Below are 17,234 nucleotides of genomic sequence, written 5' to 3'. Positions count from 1 at the left end.
CCAAGCTTCAAATTTTCTGCGACTTTGCCAAAATCAGTGTATATTGGCAATTTTCTAATCATTGTTTGAATCAACCAAATCTCTTCGGCATTCATATCTATAATCATCATTGGACCAAGCTTGAGATTTTTGCAACCCTGCCAAAATGGGTATACATTGGAAATCTTGAACAAATTCTGATTTGTATATTATATTCGTTACATGAATCGTTCATATCCAAAAAACAAACAAAGAAAATTGGTGGTTTTCCTTATTCAGCCTGCATATTCTACCAAACTCAAAAGGATGATGATTTTTTAAAAAAATTATTGTTAATTATATAAAAAATTATTATTAGTACTAATACAATATTTATACGGATAGTTTTCGTTCTAGAATTTTTGTGTATATATATATATATATTTAAATAATAGATCCTGCTATTATGAGGACCGACCTAAACCATTTTATATACGGTCCAAAAACGTGATTTGATATTGCCCATTCGATTAAAACTAACAACTTAATCTCGGCCGCCCATTTTTTGTTTTTACCAAGGCCTCTGCCTCACGCCACGAAACTTCTTCGCCACCATCTTTGCCAAAGTTCCAAACGCCGGTGGGTCACCCTAAGCTCTTCTACAGGATAATAACCAAGGACCGGATTCAGATGGAGATAGAGATTATTATATATCAATTTAGACATACAAACTGACTTATAGCAGCTTAAAGGTAAGTTCCGTGGCGATTATCAAAAAATTAAATACAATATTCTTCAATTATTTTTGAAAAAGAAAATCTTAAATCATTATGAAGCCTCTGTAACTGTTATGGAGCTGAGTGTTTTTTGGGTTAGAGATTTTTGGAGAACAAACAGTACGGAATGATCACACAGAGATTTGTAGTGTCTGTTTGAGTTTTTCTGGGGGAAAGAGCGGGAGAGAGTAGCTCAGAGATTGTTTTTCTAAGACCCAAGAGTTGGAATTGAAAAAAAATAAAAAATAAAAAGAAAAGAAAAGAGAAAAAGGAAAAAAGGAAAAATTTTCTATGACAGTTTCAAAGATGGGAAAGAAAAAAAAAAAAAAAAAAAAAAAAAAGAAGGAAAAAAGAAAAGAGGGATTGTGACAGATGATGTACCAGAAAGGGCAAAAACATGGAATAAATGTTCCGAATCGGCTGGCTAAGTTAGGAAAGGCAAAGCTCTCACTCGTTCCCCTTACAGCATGACTTGCTTTATTCGGTACCTTTCCATAATGTTCAAAACAATATTTGGCTGATTCTTTTATCAGTTATTTTTTCTCCGAAACAATCCCAGAAAAAAATAAATAAATAAAGATGTGCTTAAGGAGAGAGGGAGAGAGTGAGGAGTGAACGGAGAGAGTGGGAGGACTTTTAGTTGGAAGAAAATACATAGAGAAGGTACACAGTTGCGGTGGATACCGAGGATACCAAACAGCCGTAATCTAAGTCGTTTATTTTCAATCGAATGGCCAGTATTAAATCACGTTTTTGGACCGTATATAAATGGTCCGGTAGGTCCTGATAATAGCAGGAGCCTATAAATAATATATATGATCGGTCGGTATATTTATTTGCGTCAGTCAATGTCTTTGAGTGAAATATTCCATCCAAATTGAGAGTTGCTTTGTAACAATTGTCTTACTCTGATTCGTACCATGCCAAAGTTTTGAAACCACAAAAAAAAAAAAAAAAAACTCGCTTAACGTGAAGAATCCAAAACACATGATCACCTAACAAATAAATTCCTTCAAAAATATTTTCTGATAGAAGGAATTATGAGACATTCAAACAGAGATGGAAGACGAAAGACAGAAGGAACTTGCTTACCCAACCCACAGACACACAAAAAAAAAAAAAAAGAAAAAAGAAAAAAAAAAAAAGAAGAAGTTGAAAATAATTTGAAATGATGTGGCATTGATTCGTTGGTGGGGATACCTAAAAGGGGGACAGAGGATCGTATTTTCTAATGTGTTCAAATTAGGGAAATTTTCATTCCCATTAAACCACAGAAACAGAGTTTACATCACTTTACGATTTAGAGGAAAAGTCTATTCTACTATGTCACAATAAATACCATCTAGGAGAAAAGTCTACCTTACTACTCACTCTGTCACAATAAATATTAATTATTATTATCTGGTTTATTTTATAATAATTAAAATATCATTTACTTAAGATATCATTTATATAGTGACAAACAATATAAATAGAAAGAGAAATAAATTACATTTTGAAATATTGTAAAATAAAATAAAAAGATGACAAAATAAGGTCTTGATATTTAGTTTGAATTTGAATCGTAAAATAGACATCTTATAAATAAATTTAGTCGAGAATGAACTCCAAAATAAATGATAATTTTCCAAAACTTATGAGAGAGGATTAAAATCAATTTTAGTTAAAAATTAACTCCAAAAGTGGTACGTGCAACTTCTCAAATCTCAGAGTGAGGGTGTGTTTAAGTTATGATTTTTTAAACCTTAATAAATATCTATTTCCTTTTCTTAAAGCCTTAATCATCAAATATAAAAATCCATTTCCTTTTCTTAAAACCTTAATCATTAAGAAAACAAAAATCATCATACGTTAAAAGTTGGAGGTGAATGTTATAAAATACCTCACTTGACAAAGAGCCGCCGGCTGATCACTACTAATAATATGTTTGGAGAAGAATATAAAAAAGGTAAAACGTTTAGAAAAAAAATATGATATAAAAAAAAAAAAAAAAAAAAAAAAAAAAAAAAAAAACAAGGGTTTGTAAAGGAGAAAAGAAAATTCGTTTATTATAAAAAATTTAAGAGAGAAAGTATTATATCTCAAAATGAGATGAAAGTGACACAATAATTAAACCTTTAAGAAACTTCAAGAGAAATTGACTCTTTTATACTCTGAATTTTATTATGGTTAGCTGTTTACATTCTAAATAATATTTTTTGACATTTTACATTTCTTGCAATTTTGGTACTCTTTCAATTAAACAAACGGAATGGCTCACGTGCATTTCATGCAATGCATAAACAAAGAATAGGAGACATAATTTCACTTTCATTTGAATCTACCATATCATTGAGACTCGATGCCTATATATTAGTTAGAAAATGGGGAAGTAGAAAAGGGAGACCCAAAACGCAGGTGTGATCTGAGATTAGGCCTCTGCTTGATCTTGATCTCATTTATTATAAATTTTATGAGCCTTGATCAAAGTTGGTGAATGACAATCACATGGGCTGATTAGAGATGGTAAAGAAAATTCGCACGGCTTGAACATAAATCAGAGATGCTATATGAATCGCAAGCTTAATAGACATACATGTCAAATAAAAACAAGTTGTAGAGATAATAGTGATAGTTATCTAACACTACAAGGGAAAAAATAAATAAACGCTTAAAAAATAAAAAAGAAAAAAGAAAATTTATTTAAAAAAATAACATTGTTTATTAAAGCTTTAAAATTAATTAATTTAGTTAATTAATTATTAAATTGATTATAAAATTATGTAAAAAAATTAATATTTAATAAAATTATTTATTAATTAAGATACATGAAATATTTATTACACTTATATTATATTTCATAAATGTTAACTTAAAACCACAATATAAAGCTCATGGATAGTTGTAAAATTGTTATTTCTTCCTCAATTTCATTTTCGGATGTGAAATGTCATAAAATAATTGTTAAAATATGAATTTCTTTTATAATTTTGTATGTAATTATTAATATGCCAACTATATGGATTTTGTATTAAATATGACAGTCCTTGACGATGATCATTATATTATATTAATAAAAATAATATCAACACCAATTATTCATAATATTGTATTTTTATATTATTATTTTGACAATACTATAAGTATCAAATTTTTTTGTCAAAATTTTAATAACCAATTATGTGATAGTTTTTTTAATGATTGTTAAATTGATATTATTCCATATTTATGGGGCAAAATCACTAAAAGGATGCCAAATCACTCTATACCAAGATTTAAAAAAAGAAAAATTTGGTTACTCTAGATTTACTCTATTATTTTATATTATTAAGATTTATTATTCTATAGTCAACTTTTAACATGTAATTATAAGAATGTAATGGATCCTCTCCTTACAAAATATGCAGCAATATATATATATATATACTTTATCAATAAATAAAACTTATCAAGATTATTTAACTAAATCCATTCGCTTATATCATTAAATGTTTGAAAGACAATTAAAATATAAGAAAAAAAAAAAGAAACTACAAATAAAGTTGATTTGACAAAAGATTTTACTAAATATCAATAATATTTATAAAATTTTTTTGATAAAAATTTTAAAAAATAAATTTTATAGATATTTTTAAAATTTTATAAAACTTCAAATTTTTTTTATGAAAATTATAAATTTTTACTCAAATTGTTAGAGATTTAATGTAAATATTATGATCAAGGTTTTAAATATCTAAAATTTTCACTGAAACTTTCCTATTTTTAAGAGATCAAAAAGAAATTTAGGTCACAAATGGAAACAGATAAAATTTCTATTATATCTATCGAATTTTCGAAATTTTTTGAAATTTCGCATAAATTTCTATAAAAATTTTCATCAAAATAATCACATCAAATTCTTAATAATTTGGTTAAAAAATCCATAATATTCATTGAAATTTTGAAAATTTCCATATAAATTTCAGAAATTTATATGGAAATTTTCAAAATTTCTATGAAATTAAAAAAAATTTTTTTTTTTTTAAAATTCATAAATATTGTTGATATTTAGTAAATTATTTTATCAAATTAACTTTAGTAATTTTTTTTTTACCTTTTAATTATTTTCAAATATTTAATTATATAAATAAAACAGATAAATTAAATTAAATAATTTTGATAGATGTTATTTATTGACAATATATATATATATATACTTGGTATATATTTTGTATAAAATGGATTCATTAGGATTCTATAACTACAAGTTCATAATTGATTATATAAAAATGAAAAATAATAACATAGAAATAAAATATTATATAGAATTGATATTGATAGTATCTAAATTAATAACATTTAGTATGTAAAAATAAAGAGATAATAAAATATATTATACTAAATATCAAGGATATATACATTTAATATAAGATCGTTATGGTTTACATATTTATAATTTCATGAAAAATTATCAAAGATATATATTTTTTAATAATTACTTTTTTACATTTCACATATCAAAATAAGAAGACAGAAGAGATTAATAATTTTCAACCATCTAAGAATTCTATGAATATTGAGATAATATTTATAAAATCTAATACAATTATAATACTTATTTTATCTTAATTAATAAATCAATTTTTATCAAATATATATATATATATATATATATTTTTGTATTTTCTATTAATAATAATTTATTTGTAATTATTATTTTTTATTATAAATTAAATTGATTAAGAAAAATATAATATCTATTTAATATTTTTATAATTTTTATAATATATATATATATATATATATTAAGCTAATTATAAAATAGAAGTGCAGAAGAAGTCTTTTTGGAGATGGGTGGTCGAGAAATGGATGATGGAGTCAAAATTGTTAGCAATTCCATTGTTGGAGACCGAGTCAAGGACTGGACAGCTTCGACGACCCAAACTTTTGGTAATATTGTCGTTTCAACTGTTTGAACCTGCTTTTTGGGTCTACTTTTGCAAACTAAAGTAAATGGCCCCTACGCATGCACCTGAGCCATTCCATTTGTTTTATTGATAACAGAGACCAATGATGCAAAAGAAAAGATGTATAAATTTGGAGTGTAAAATGGTAGAAAAAAATTATTTAAAATGCAAAATACTAACTCAGATAAAGTTCAAGGTGGAGCAAGTAATTATTTTATCAAAAAAAAGGTAGAGCAAGTAATTTTTCCCAAACTCTATTATATATGATATATATATATATATATTATTTTCACATAAGAAACTCACACATTTTTATTACAAATTACAGCACAGCTCAATATAATTTGTTATTCTTCATGTGACATATGAATAACAAGACATCCCAATAAAATTATTACCCAAAAAAAGAAAAAAAAAAGAAAGAAGAATCCCCAAATAAATTTAGGTTTACATAATGCAGAACATCAGACGCATAAGAAAGTGACAGTGACTAGGATTCCTAACTATTCACCAAAGCACATACCTTCCTAATTTCACCCTCAGAACCAGTTTTAACATTAATCCGACCCATTTTCTCCATGGATTTGGCAAACTCAACAAAGAAATCAGGGACTACTGAACCTTGAACCAGCTGCTCAATAAAAGACTGTGTAAATGAGTTTGTGGTTAAAGCAGCATCGGATTGGAAAAGACCTCTTCTCTTGAGCAAAAGGGTGAAGTAACTAAGGTCAAAAGTGCGATGGCTTCCCGGGTCCATCTCAACTATTGTTGTATTGTCATTTGGGCTTTTGCATTTCTTTGCCTTGAGATTTGCGGCATATTCACTGTCCAATGATGGGTCTTGATCACCAACTCCGGTAAAGTTGTACAGCCGGTTTGAAAATGACGAGCAATGGGAGACACCAATTGTGTGTGCACCTATAAAACAATTATTCAGTAATAAGATAAGAACGTCTCTGTCATGTCTATATATTAATACGTGTATGTCTAAATAAGTAAAAAGTTAAATGTATAAATAGTGAAGCACAGTGTTTGATTAGCTTTACCAGAGAGCAACACCAAGTCTTTTAGATCAAGACCCTGATTAGCAAAAAGTGTTTGGAGAGTGGAAAAATTGGAAGTTGGAGCTGGTATGGCGCTGGTTTCTGATATCCTCGAAATCACTCCATCTCTACGACCTGTTGGAACTCTCCAGAATGGACCCCCCTGACCATACAAAAAAATACAATATAAAAAATAGAATCATCCATTTTCTTGAGAAACATAAAAATAAAAAAAAAGAATAAAAAAATAAAAATAAAAATTGAAAAATGGGTTTGATTTGTTGTTGGCTATTGTTTTAGTTTCTCACAGTGGCTACAATGGCGTCTCTAGCAGCCAAAGCAATGGTATCTGCACAAGAAACTATTCCAGCGCATTCAGCTTCAAGCAGACTTTTTATTCGCTCAATGAAGTCAAAACCTCTAAGTGTAAGATTTGGGGGACCGAATTTTTCAGGTTGTTCACCAGATGTTGAGTTCAGAAGCACAGATCCATCACATCCCTGATTCAGGTGAAAAAATTACTATAATCAATCTCTGTGTTATGCATATTAAACACAGAGGAAGTGATAAAATTGCAAAAAAACAAAGAAAGTATTAGCCAAGGAAAATATATTAGTTAAAACCAATACAAACCCTGACAAAGCAATCATGGAAGTGCATTCTTATGAGAGCTGCAGCCAATGATGGAGCATTATGGATGTGTTCATTAACAAAGTCCTGTACAATTTTCTCAGCTTTTGGGCAGCTCTTGTAGTAGAAACCTAGTTGAAGTTGAGCTCTAGCTGATCCAGAAATTGCTAAAAGGCATAAAATCACAAACCCAAAACAAAATATCCCTCTCATTCTCGCTCTTAATATTATTCCACTTGCAATCTATGTATTGTAGATTGTGTTGTTACTCCTTTAGAACAAGCCACTTTATTCTGCCTTGTGAGTTGTGAAGTTTTTGAGTAAAAGGGTTCCATATATAGACCACATCATCTTCAACAACAAGGCTGCGAGGTAAGAGCAAAAAGGAATGGAATTAAGTTTGTCCACCTATAGCTAGCTAACATGTGCCATGAGGTAATACTTTCATCATATATTATATGATAGGTGTGGTACGCCGATTATTAAAAGTGATGAGTAGTTAGACTTGCCCCCTCTTCCTCTTCGGAGGGCTGATTTCATAAAGTTACTAAGTTCTAAATATGAATAATCGCTTTTGCTTCTTTGCTTTGCTAGTGGATTATGTTTAGGCACATGTTTTTCCCTAAATTTCTCACAGGTTATCTGATGATAGTCTTGTCCTTTTCTTCACTTCTAATAAGATATAGAAATTATATCTAGCTTTCTCCAGAATATATATATAATTTTGACTTGGATTATCAGCTCTTAATCTGTACCTAATGGGTCATTAATAATGTATTTGCTTTTTGCTAATACCGTGGATATGAAGATTTTATTATTAGAATTTTTTTTAACTATTAATTTTAAAATTATTTTAAATGTTGAAATTTAAAAATATATCATCAGTGAACTATTAAAATATAATATAAATAAAACCAATTTTATATAAATTTAATGAGTCATTGGCTAATATATTTTAAATTTCAACCTAATGCCTAATAAAGAAAATCCTGTTGATGGATGTGATAGAACTTTGTCAGTGTCTGTATACTATATCTGCGTTATGTGTGTGTGTGTGTGTGTGTGTGTATTATGTAATGCATAACTGCTACATAATGGACTCAACTGCTCCAACAACATACAAAAGCAGTCTTATCATGAGTGCTGGAATGTCCATTTTTCTTTATCAATGATTGGTTACCTGTTGCCAGCCATGAGAAATAGCTGCCCTTATAATGTGACATATGGGAGTATAAAGAAGATGGGGGAGGTGGAACGTGATGAACAAAGTCGGTGAAAATCATATGCCTAACGATCTGTACTTTTCTTCTATTTTCAGACGTGCATGCAAATCCAAGATGAAAAACAACAAACAAAAACAGAGTTATTTGAAACAACAAACAAAAACAGAGTTATTTGAATAGATTGATGACATTATGAGGATCGTATAAAGCTTAATTAAATTACATTTTTAATAAGGCCATCACAATGGAATATGTTAGAGCATCGATATTAATTTGATTCATTATTATTGGTTCCATAATTTAATAATATTGTTGTTAAGAGCATATAGCTAGCCACCTCGATCATCTCCACGCATTTTTTACTCCCCAAATTGTGGTCCTCTATTTATTTAACCCTCACCTTCCTTTTCTAAAGTAAAAAACATTGTGGGGATCGAAGGGGTCAAAAGAGAGCGTTAAATCGAACTTTTTCTTTGTTTGACAACTCCAAAAAACATAACTATTTATATATATATATATATATATATATATATGTATATTATATAGAAAGATATATAGTTTTGATCTTGGAATATAATTCCCACCTTATTAAATTGGATATCCATTAATGTGATAAATACTGAAAATTGCTACTTCTAAAATTACAATTTTAGTTTTAAATAATTAATCAAAATAATTTACTTAGCATTTGACACATAAGTATATTTTTATCCAAGGTTGGAATGATATGTTACCGATAAATTATTTCTCATATATATTTATATATGGTTCACAATGAAATTTGTTTGACCATTATATGCAGGTAAATAGATGGGTTCATAAAAAAAACTTAAGACTTTGACTAAAATGGTAAAGGTTTAAATCCTACTATCATCTAAATTAGAGATCTAATCATATTTATGGAACTATTTATATTTATAAATGTACGCAAAGTATCTGATCCAATAAGTGCACCTTTTATAATTAAAAATAGATGTACACATCTATCTAATCGGTGGATACATTGCTTGGGATTGATACATCAATATCTACCTTTCCAATTTTTGTTATTCAAAAAAAAAAAAAAAAAAACTTTGACCAGTTTAAAATAATGATTTTCTTTTTTCTTTTTCTTTTTTTTTTCCTTGATAAGATATCATTGTAAAGCTCTCGAAAGAAGCAACAGAGAGACTTAGAGACGACACGCGCTAATCTATAATGGGATAGAGCTTTACAAGTTTGTTATATAAGGGCTAAGTTCGTTTCAACATATTCAATTTGGTTTCTTTTGATTTGGTTCATGATAGCAAAGCTAGATTTTTGCTTAAGTTATATATAGTTCTTCATCCTTATCCGTTGATTAATTTAATGGGAGTGTCATCATATTTAGCAACTCAGATTCATTTGAATTTTGCATTGCTTGTCCGAGCACGTTTTCCTAGTTAATTTAACTAGAAAAAACAAAAGACGACTAAATTAATTAAAAATAACCAGTGGGATATAACAGGAAAATCACTTTACAATTGAAATTATCCCTAGATTATGCTCCAATTGAAATTATCCCTAGATTATGCTCTTAGCTTTTGAAAATGCTTTTCAAAAAAAAAAAAAAAAAAAAACTTTTGAAAGTGTGAATTAAATCTAAAAATCTGGTCCATGATCAAAAAAAGAACAAACAAAGTCTAAAAATCTGGTGGGACAATTATGGGAACCCTTAAACTTATCATGTTAATAAATTTCCAACATAAAATAGAAATTAATTCCAACATATCAAAATCCTATGCATCATGTTATATGCTTTTTTAGTTAGTTGAGTAATTGATAGCTAATAGTCGGACCCCAAATGATAAATTAATTTAATTTAAGCTTTGGTGGGTATTTCAAAAAAAGGGTTTAGAATATAAAATAAAGAGTGAAAGCAAGAGTTGAGAGTTGATTGGTAACTAAAAAGATAATCGATTCTGTGAAAATTAATTCATTGAAATTGAATTGTCAATTGAAATGTTGAAAAAATGGAGAAATTGATGTAAATCCAGTTTTGTAGGGTATGATATAATTTTCTTCCAAAAAGAAAAAATGGAAATGATATCATTTGATCAATAATTTATGTAACTTTTTATAATAATTGTATAGCAGCTGTACATATACAACTGGCCTCTGGTGACAAAATGCAATTAATTCTAAGTCCAAGAAATGTGATTGTACAGAATCTGCTTTGATATAACATCATATGTATATCATATATATATATATATACCTATAAAAGTACAAAATTAAAGCATAATTAACAAAGATTATTAATTAAGTTTATTAACTCAAAAACAAAAAAAGCATCCGCTTCAGTAATGTCCATTGTTAAAAGAAAAGAAGAAAATATAGAGTAACAAAAAGGGATTGTAGATTAAGAAATTAAAAAGGAGATCGAATCCACTTTGATGGTAATAGATTTGTTTCGTAAAGAGCGAAAAAAAAAATAGCAAATTAATATTTAAAAAAAAATAAGAGAAACGTACACAAGAGGCAATGTCGTGGTCTTACAGACAAATAATTGGTAACTGTTAGGCTGTCGTTTATTTACTTTGAAAAAAGAAGGGGGTGTCCTGAATATATGGTACTTTAATTAGAAGGAAGAATTGCTTTTTATGATTCTTTGTTTCGTTTCGAAGTCGGAATGGCAATTGTCTTTTTATTTTGTTATTCTTTTTTAATTATTTTTTTTGGGGTAACTAAGTCGGAAAGGCAATTGCTCATAAAAGATCCGACGATTCCTGGGACTTGCAAGTCTGTGCCAATAGCCATAAGGTTCTTATATATTTGATTGTTCAAGGAATAATTATTTCATTGTCCACTCATGAACAAAAGAGATTTATAGATTTATATATATATATATATATATATTTTGCAATTTACACATTTATATGTATTTATTGTGTAACCTATATAATATCTTTATAGTATTAATTCTTATGTTTATTGGTAATTTATGTAATTGTAATCTATGACCCATACGAGATTATATATAATGGGCTTGTGATAAAGGATACATGCACGTAATACAAATGGAACTCTCTCCACCTATTTCTCAATCTTTTTGGTGCTCCCTTCTATTGCTTATGTGTTTTGGTTAGTTTTATAATGAGATTAATTTATTTTTATTTATTTTTGTGATTAAGAATATTATAGATGTGTTTGGTATGTAGGATGATAACGTATTATACAATCAATTTTTTTTAGAAAAATTATTTCCATTAAAATAAAAATGATTATTATTATTCATCAAATTTTCTTATATAATTACATTACTCGAAATGAATAAAATTATTATTTTTATTATTATTCTTATAAAGCTTTTCATAAATTTAAAATAGATTAATTGGTTTTTCATTTTACTCATTTAATTTTATAAAATAATTATATTATTCATAATAAATTTTTATCAAAAAGATAACATTTCTATGAAGAAAAAAACATTTTTTATCGAAAGAAAAGTTACATCACAAGTAAAAAATATTATTGTTTGAATGATTTTATTTTTTAATAAAAAAGAGTTGTCCATGTGTTAACAAAGAAGAGCAGTGTTTAATTATTTTAAAAAAAGAAAGACAAAAAAAGAAAAGAAAAGCGGTGCTTTGGCCAAAAATAAATAAATAAATAAAGAAGAAGAAAGCATGATTTAACCTACCACCGCAGTGTAATCCATACAGCTTACTAAACAATGTAATTTTAGTACAATCTTGCCTTTTAATATCTATCTATGGATGGAGTTTCGTGTGTGTGTGTGTGTGTGTGTGTGTGTGTGTGTGTGTGTGTGTGTGTGTGTTGCCTTTTAATATCTATCTATGGATGGAGTTTCGTGTGTGTGTGTGTGTGTGTGTGTGTGTGTGTGTGTGTGTGTGTGTGTGTGTGTGTGTGTGTTCGTGTGTGTGTGTGTGTTAAAATTTTTAATTTTATAAAATTAAAATATAATTTAAATTAGTAAAAATAATAAATTTGTTATTTTCACTTTAATTTTAATTTTTTACTATATTTGAATTATATAAAATTAAGATATTCTGAATAATTATTTACATATTTATAAATAATTATTATATATATATATATATACGAAAATTCTATGATGAAGACGGTTCGTATGAGTACCGCAGTATTAGTAACGGTTTTTCATAGTATTAACGATGATTTTTTAGAAAATTGTCACCAATACTATAAAAAACCGTCACCAATACTGTAATCCGCATGAGGACCGGCCATACCATAGACGGACTGTATATATATATACACGTCTATACTTTTGAACTATCAAACATAATACTATTTATATATATATATATATATATTGTGTTAATAATAGGAATTAAAATTCAAGGACTTCAGCTTTCCCCCCGGGACAGCATATAACCCATAACTGATGTTTTATTCATCCTAAAAAGAAAAGAAAAAAAAAAGAAAAGGAAAAAAAAAGAAAAAAAAAAGAATAAGAAAAGAAAAGAAGAAGATGTTATTACTTATTAGTAACATAAAACTCAAAGTGTAGCTCAAGTTTAGTCATGTATTTAAAAAGATAGTTAGTATCATTTTATCCCAAGCTATAATATGTTTCTAACTTGTCTGTCAAACTATAAAATTTGCCATATTACCTCCCAAATTGTAGTTTTTATGTTATTTTAGTTCAATGATTATACACTTTTTCTAATAAATTTGGTCAAAGCAGCCATAACATTGGCAAAAGTAAAATATGATATAATAGAACTGTTTTCAAAAAAAGTTACATGGGGTTAACTATGATAAAACTGTTTTCAAAAAAAGTTACATGGGGTTGTGTGTGTAGTTAATTTCAGCAAATTCATTCATGGAAAATGCTTGATCGAACTAAAGTGATACAAAAACATGTTTGGCAGCAATGCGTCAAATTTTATACATAGTTGGTAAAGTAAGAAACATGTTATAGTTTGGGGTTTAAAATGATATAAACCCTTAAAAAAATATTTTTTTTCTGTTTTTAAAATAAAAAATCGAACACTGCTATTTGTTTAAAATAGAAAGAAAATAATAATTATTTTGTTCTCTATGCATTAATGATGCAAAATAAAATATAATCCTCCTTCAGAAGAAACAAAAATTGAAAGCTTTTGTACAATAAATAATTAATAAAAAAATCCAAGACGTGCGAGTAGAATATTCGTCAAACAAAATTGTCCCTGGCCAGACCATCAAATTAGGTACACATGGTTTTTTTTCAGAGGGAATCATATGCATATGTTAATTACAATTCAAAATATTGCAGTAATAATAAAAATTATGTAAAGATGTAACATATAACAAAGTCATGTATGAGATGGAGAAACACAATCTTATTTTCTCAATTGGAAACAATAATCTGATATTACAAAGATACATGTTGGATTCAATCTCCATTAATTGTCCTCAAGAAATTGAAGATCTCACACATATACACTTATTACTTTGCAGTCCAGAAAGAAAAGAAAAGGAAAGAAAAGGAAAACGTATACACTAATAAAATTTTGAATCAAGAACCCAAATAATTAATCAATTGACAAAAGCGCATTTCCTCCTTATTTCACCAGACTTCCCAGTGAGGACTTCAATATGACCCATTTTCACCATTGATTCAGCAAAGTCTTTAGCAAAGGTAGATCCATGTGTTTTTACATAAAGATTGACATAAGCTTTTGATTCTTTGTCATCAAGAAGTGCAGCATCAGATTGGAAAAGACCTCTTCTTTTGGAAACAATACTGAAATAATCTTCATCAAATGTTTTGAAGCTTCCAGGATCCATCTCAACAATTGAGGTTGTGTCTCTTGGCTTACATTTTTTCTTCAACTCTGCTGCATAGTGTGGATCTAATGAAGGGTCTGCGTCACCTTTTCCAGTGAAATTGTACAGCCGGGGTGAGAAGGCAGGGCAGTGAGAAATCCCAATGGTGTGTCCTCCTAAAGCATAATAAAAAGCTCAAAAGTTGGATTTCAATGGCAAAAAGAAAAAAAATAAATAAATAAGAAAAAAAGTGTGGTACTAAAACATTACCTGATAGAACAACAAGGTCTTTGACATTTAAACCCTTTGAATAGAAGAGTGATTTTAAATGGTTTATGTCACCAAAAGGAGAAGGCAAGTTTGCTAATGCCTCTGAGGCTTTTGACACTCTTCCATCTCTTCGTCCAGTAGGAACTTCCCAGTATGGTCCATTAATCTGAAACAAATATTGAAATAGGTGATGATTTAGTTTGTGCTAAGATACTTTATTCAATATTAATTAGTTTTATATCAGCTATATATAGAGAGAGAAAAAATTTTCTACTGGATGCTTAATGCCCGATTGCATATAATTAGGGTAAAAAGTGCACAAATTACATGTAATTGGACGTTAGGCGCTCAATAATTGATTTATATATATATCTATATACACATATTGAATGTGTATAGAGACACAAATTATTATGTGTAGAGAGTGAGGTCAGTTTGTTTAATGATACCATTGCCACTGAATCTCGAGCTGCCAAGGCCAGGATATCAGCACAAGAGACAACACCGGGACACTTGTTTTCTACTGCCGATTTTGCAGCATCTATGAGATCAAACCCTCTTAGAGTTAGATTGGGGATTGAAGCTTTCTCTGCTTGATTGTCCCTTGTGGAATTCAATAACACAGAACCATCACATCCCTGCACATACATATACACTAGTTCAATATTAATTGGAGGCAGAGCTTCTCATAATTATTATTATTATTATTTTGCTTAAGTATTAAGGTTTTAGGATAAGGGGGAAAAAATTTATGAGACGATTAAAAACTTTGCAAAATGCATGAATACATTTGAACTTTTTTTATTATTATTATTTTTTCCCCCTTCTTACTTAATTTTTTTGGTTAATCAATCATATAAATGTATATACATATATATTCTCTGTTGTTGATGCTTTATGACATCCTTAGTTATATTTGTATCTATATTTGTTTCAAGATGTGTAGTTTACATATATATATATATATATATATATATATATATAAATTCTATAATAAGAATATCTGTATAATAGAAATTTATGAATACAATTGAAAATAAAAATTATTGTTGATAATAATCTTTTATGCATGCATCCGTACTATAAAGAAACATTAATATATATGTATATTCTTAACTATTACTATATTTTACAGAAACATGATGTTTTAATTATATGGTGATGTGGGAACAAGTATTCATGTTTGGAAGTCAAGAAAGGCAAATAAATGATTAATGGTCATCGTGTTTATTATACATATATACACGACACTTAAAATGGGAAACATATATTTTTATTCATGATCAATACTGCATTTTGCATATATATATATATATATATATATATATATATATATATATATATATATTTATGTATTAATAGGAGAAGAAAGAGTGAGTAGTAAACAACATACCCTAACAAAACAATCATGAAAATGCATCCTCAATAAAGCAGCAGCAAGGGTTGGTGCTCGAGAAATGTAGTGGTGAGTTGTCTTCGTAATAATAGCCTCGGCATCTGGGCATTTCTGGTTGTAAAAGCCCAGTTTCAAATACTTTGCATTGCTTCTCTCCAAGACCAAAAGAACAAGAAGGAGCTGAAAGAGGAAAACAGAGACAAGCTTGTGAATACCCATTTGTCTCTCTGTGTTTGATCTTGATAGATATGCTTAATTAGCAGCTATGAGGTTTATATATATATAGCTCAGTTTAGTCCTTTGAATGTGTCATAACAAATCAACAAGCAGCTGTCATTTGAATTTTTTTTATATAAACTTGTAATTTAAATTGAAAATGTCTTTAGCAAAGGGGTTGACAATGATTTATCAGATACTCGGTAAAAGATATTAAAAAAGGGAGAGCGGAAGAGGGAGGGCGGCAGGGAGAGAAGAGAAAAAAAGGCTTCACATGACAATCCGTGGCTCTACTTCAAGTAGAGAATAGAAAACAATATTTGAGGGCATCATAATCCAGCCAGAAAGTGATTAGAATTTCCTTTTTTATATTCATTTTTTTTTCTCTTCTATATATATATATATATATATATATGTACGGAAGGAGGTTACGGTGTGGTCTGTGGATCCACATCAAAGCCGACGTTTTAAAAAAAAAGCATATTCTTTGTTGTATATATGTACACAATTGGTGCGGATCCACATGTTGAAGCACCGAATCGTAATCTAGTATCGGTTTTGATGCGGATCTACATGTAGATAGGCCGAACTGTAGCTTTTTTTTTTTTTTTATTTTTATATATATATGTGGTATTTCAATGCCTTTTAAACTGTATTTATTCTGTATATCCACATTTTCCTCAAACATACTGACACCGTTCAAGTAGAAGTACTAGAGAACTCCCTTCGATGAGCTACAAAAGGCAATAGAAATGTTCAAGTGAAAATTGGATGTTTTATGCAGATAAATTATTAGCAAATTGTGGACCAAATTGACAACTAAGGATAATTAATTTTCATTCACAAGATTTGGAAAAGTACAAAGTTTCATTTAATACATGAAGGAACAAAATCATTGAGTAGGAAATTATTAAAAAATAAATAAATAAATAAAATAAAAGTAATGATTTTTGAATAATTGAAGAGGAATAATTTGTGGGGTATATACAGACAGCTATTAAGAGATCAGAACCAAAAACATCATTTTGATACACACAGGT

At 28.4% G+C, this 17,234-nt stretch overlaps 2 protein-coding genes across 2 annotated transcripts; both read right to left on the bottom strand.

Annotated features, from left to right (window-relative positions):
* Positions 1 to 5,915: 5,915 nt before the first annotated feature.
* Positions 5,916 to 7,793, bottom strand: LOC107417043 (peroxidase 3). The gene is made up of 4 exons (XM_016025598.4): positions 7,336 to 7,793; positions 7,011 to 7,202; positions 6,706 to 6,865; positions 5,916 to 6,577 (listed from the first exon to the last, which is right to left on the bottom strand). The coding sequence occupies exons 1-4, from the start codon at positions 7,543 to 7,545 to the stop codon at positions 6,159 to 6,161; spliced, it is 981 nt and encodes a 326-aa protein (XP_015881084.2). The 5' UTR covers positions 7,546 to 7,793; the 3' UTR covers positions 5,916 to 6,158.
* Positions 7,794 to 13,894: 6,101 nt separating this feature from the next.
* Positions 13,895 to 16,239, bottom strand: LOC107417029 (peroxidase 27). Its single transcript, XM_048472665.2, has 4 exons — positions 15,976 to 16,239; positions 15,032 to 15,220; positions 14,583 to 14,748; positions 13,895 to 14,488 (listed from the first exon to the last, which is right to left on the bottom strand). Exons 1-4 carry the CDS (start codon positions 16,195 to 16,197, stop codon positions 14,082 to 14,084), a joined length of 984 nt encoding a protein of 327 aa, XP_048328622.2. The 5' UTR covers positions 16,198 to 16,239; the 3' UTR covers positions 13,895 to 14,081.
* Between the last annotated feature and the right edge of the window lie 995 nt (positions 16,240 to 17,234).

This window comes from Ziziphus jujuba, chromosome 4 (genome assembly GCF_031755915.1).
Source record: "Ziziphus jujuba cultivar Dongzao chromosome 4, ASM3175591v1".
Taxonomy (NCBI): Eukaryota; Viridiplantae; Streptophyta; class Magnoliopsida; order Rosales; family Rhamnaceae; genus Ziziphus; species Ziziphus jujuba.
The sequence above is the reverse complement of the archived record's forward strand: the minus strand, read 5'-3'. Positions and strand labels throughout refer to the sequence as shown.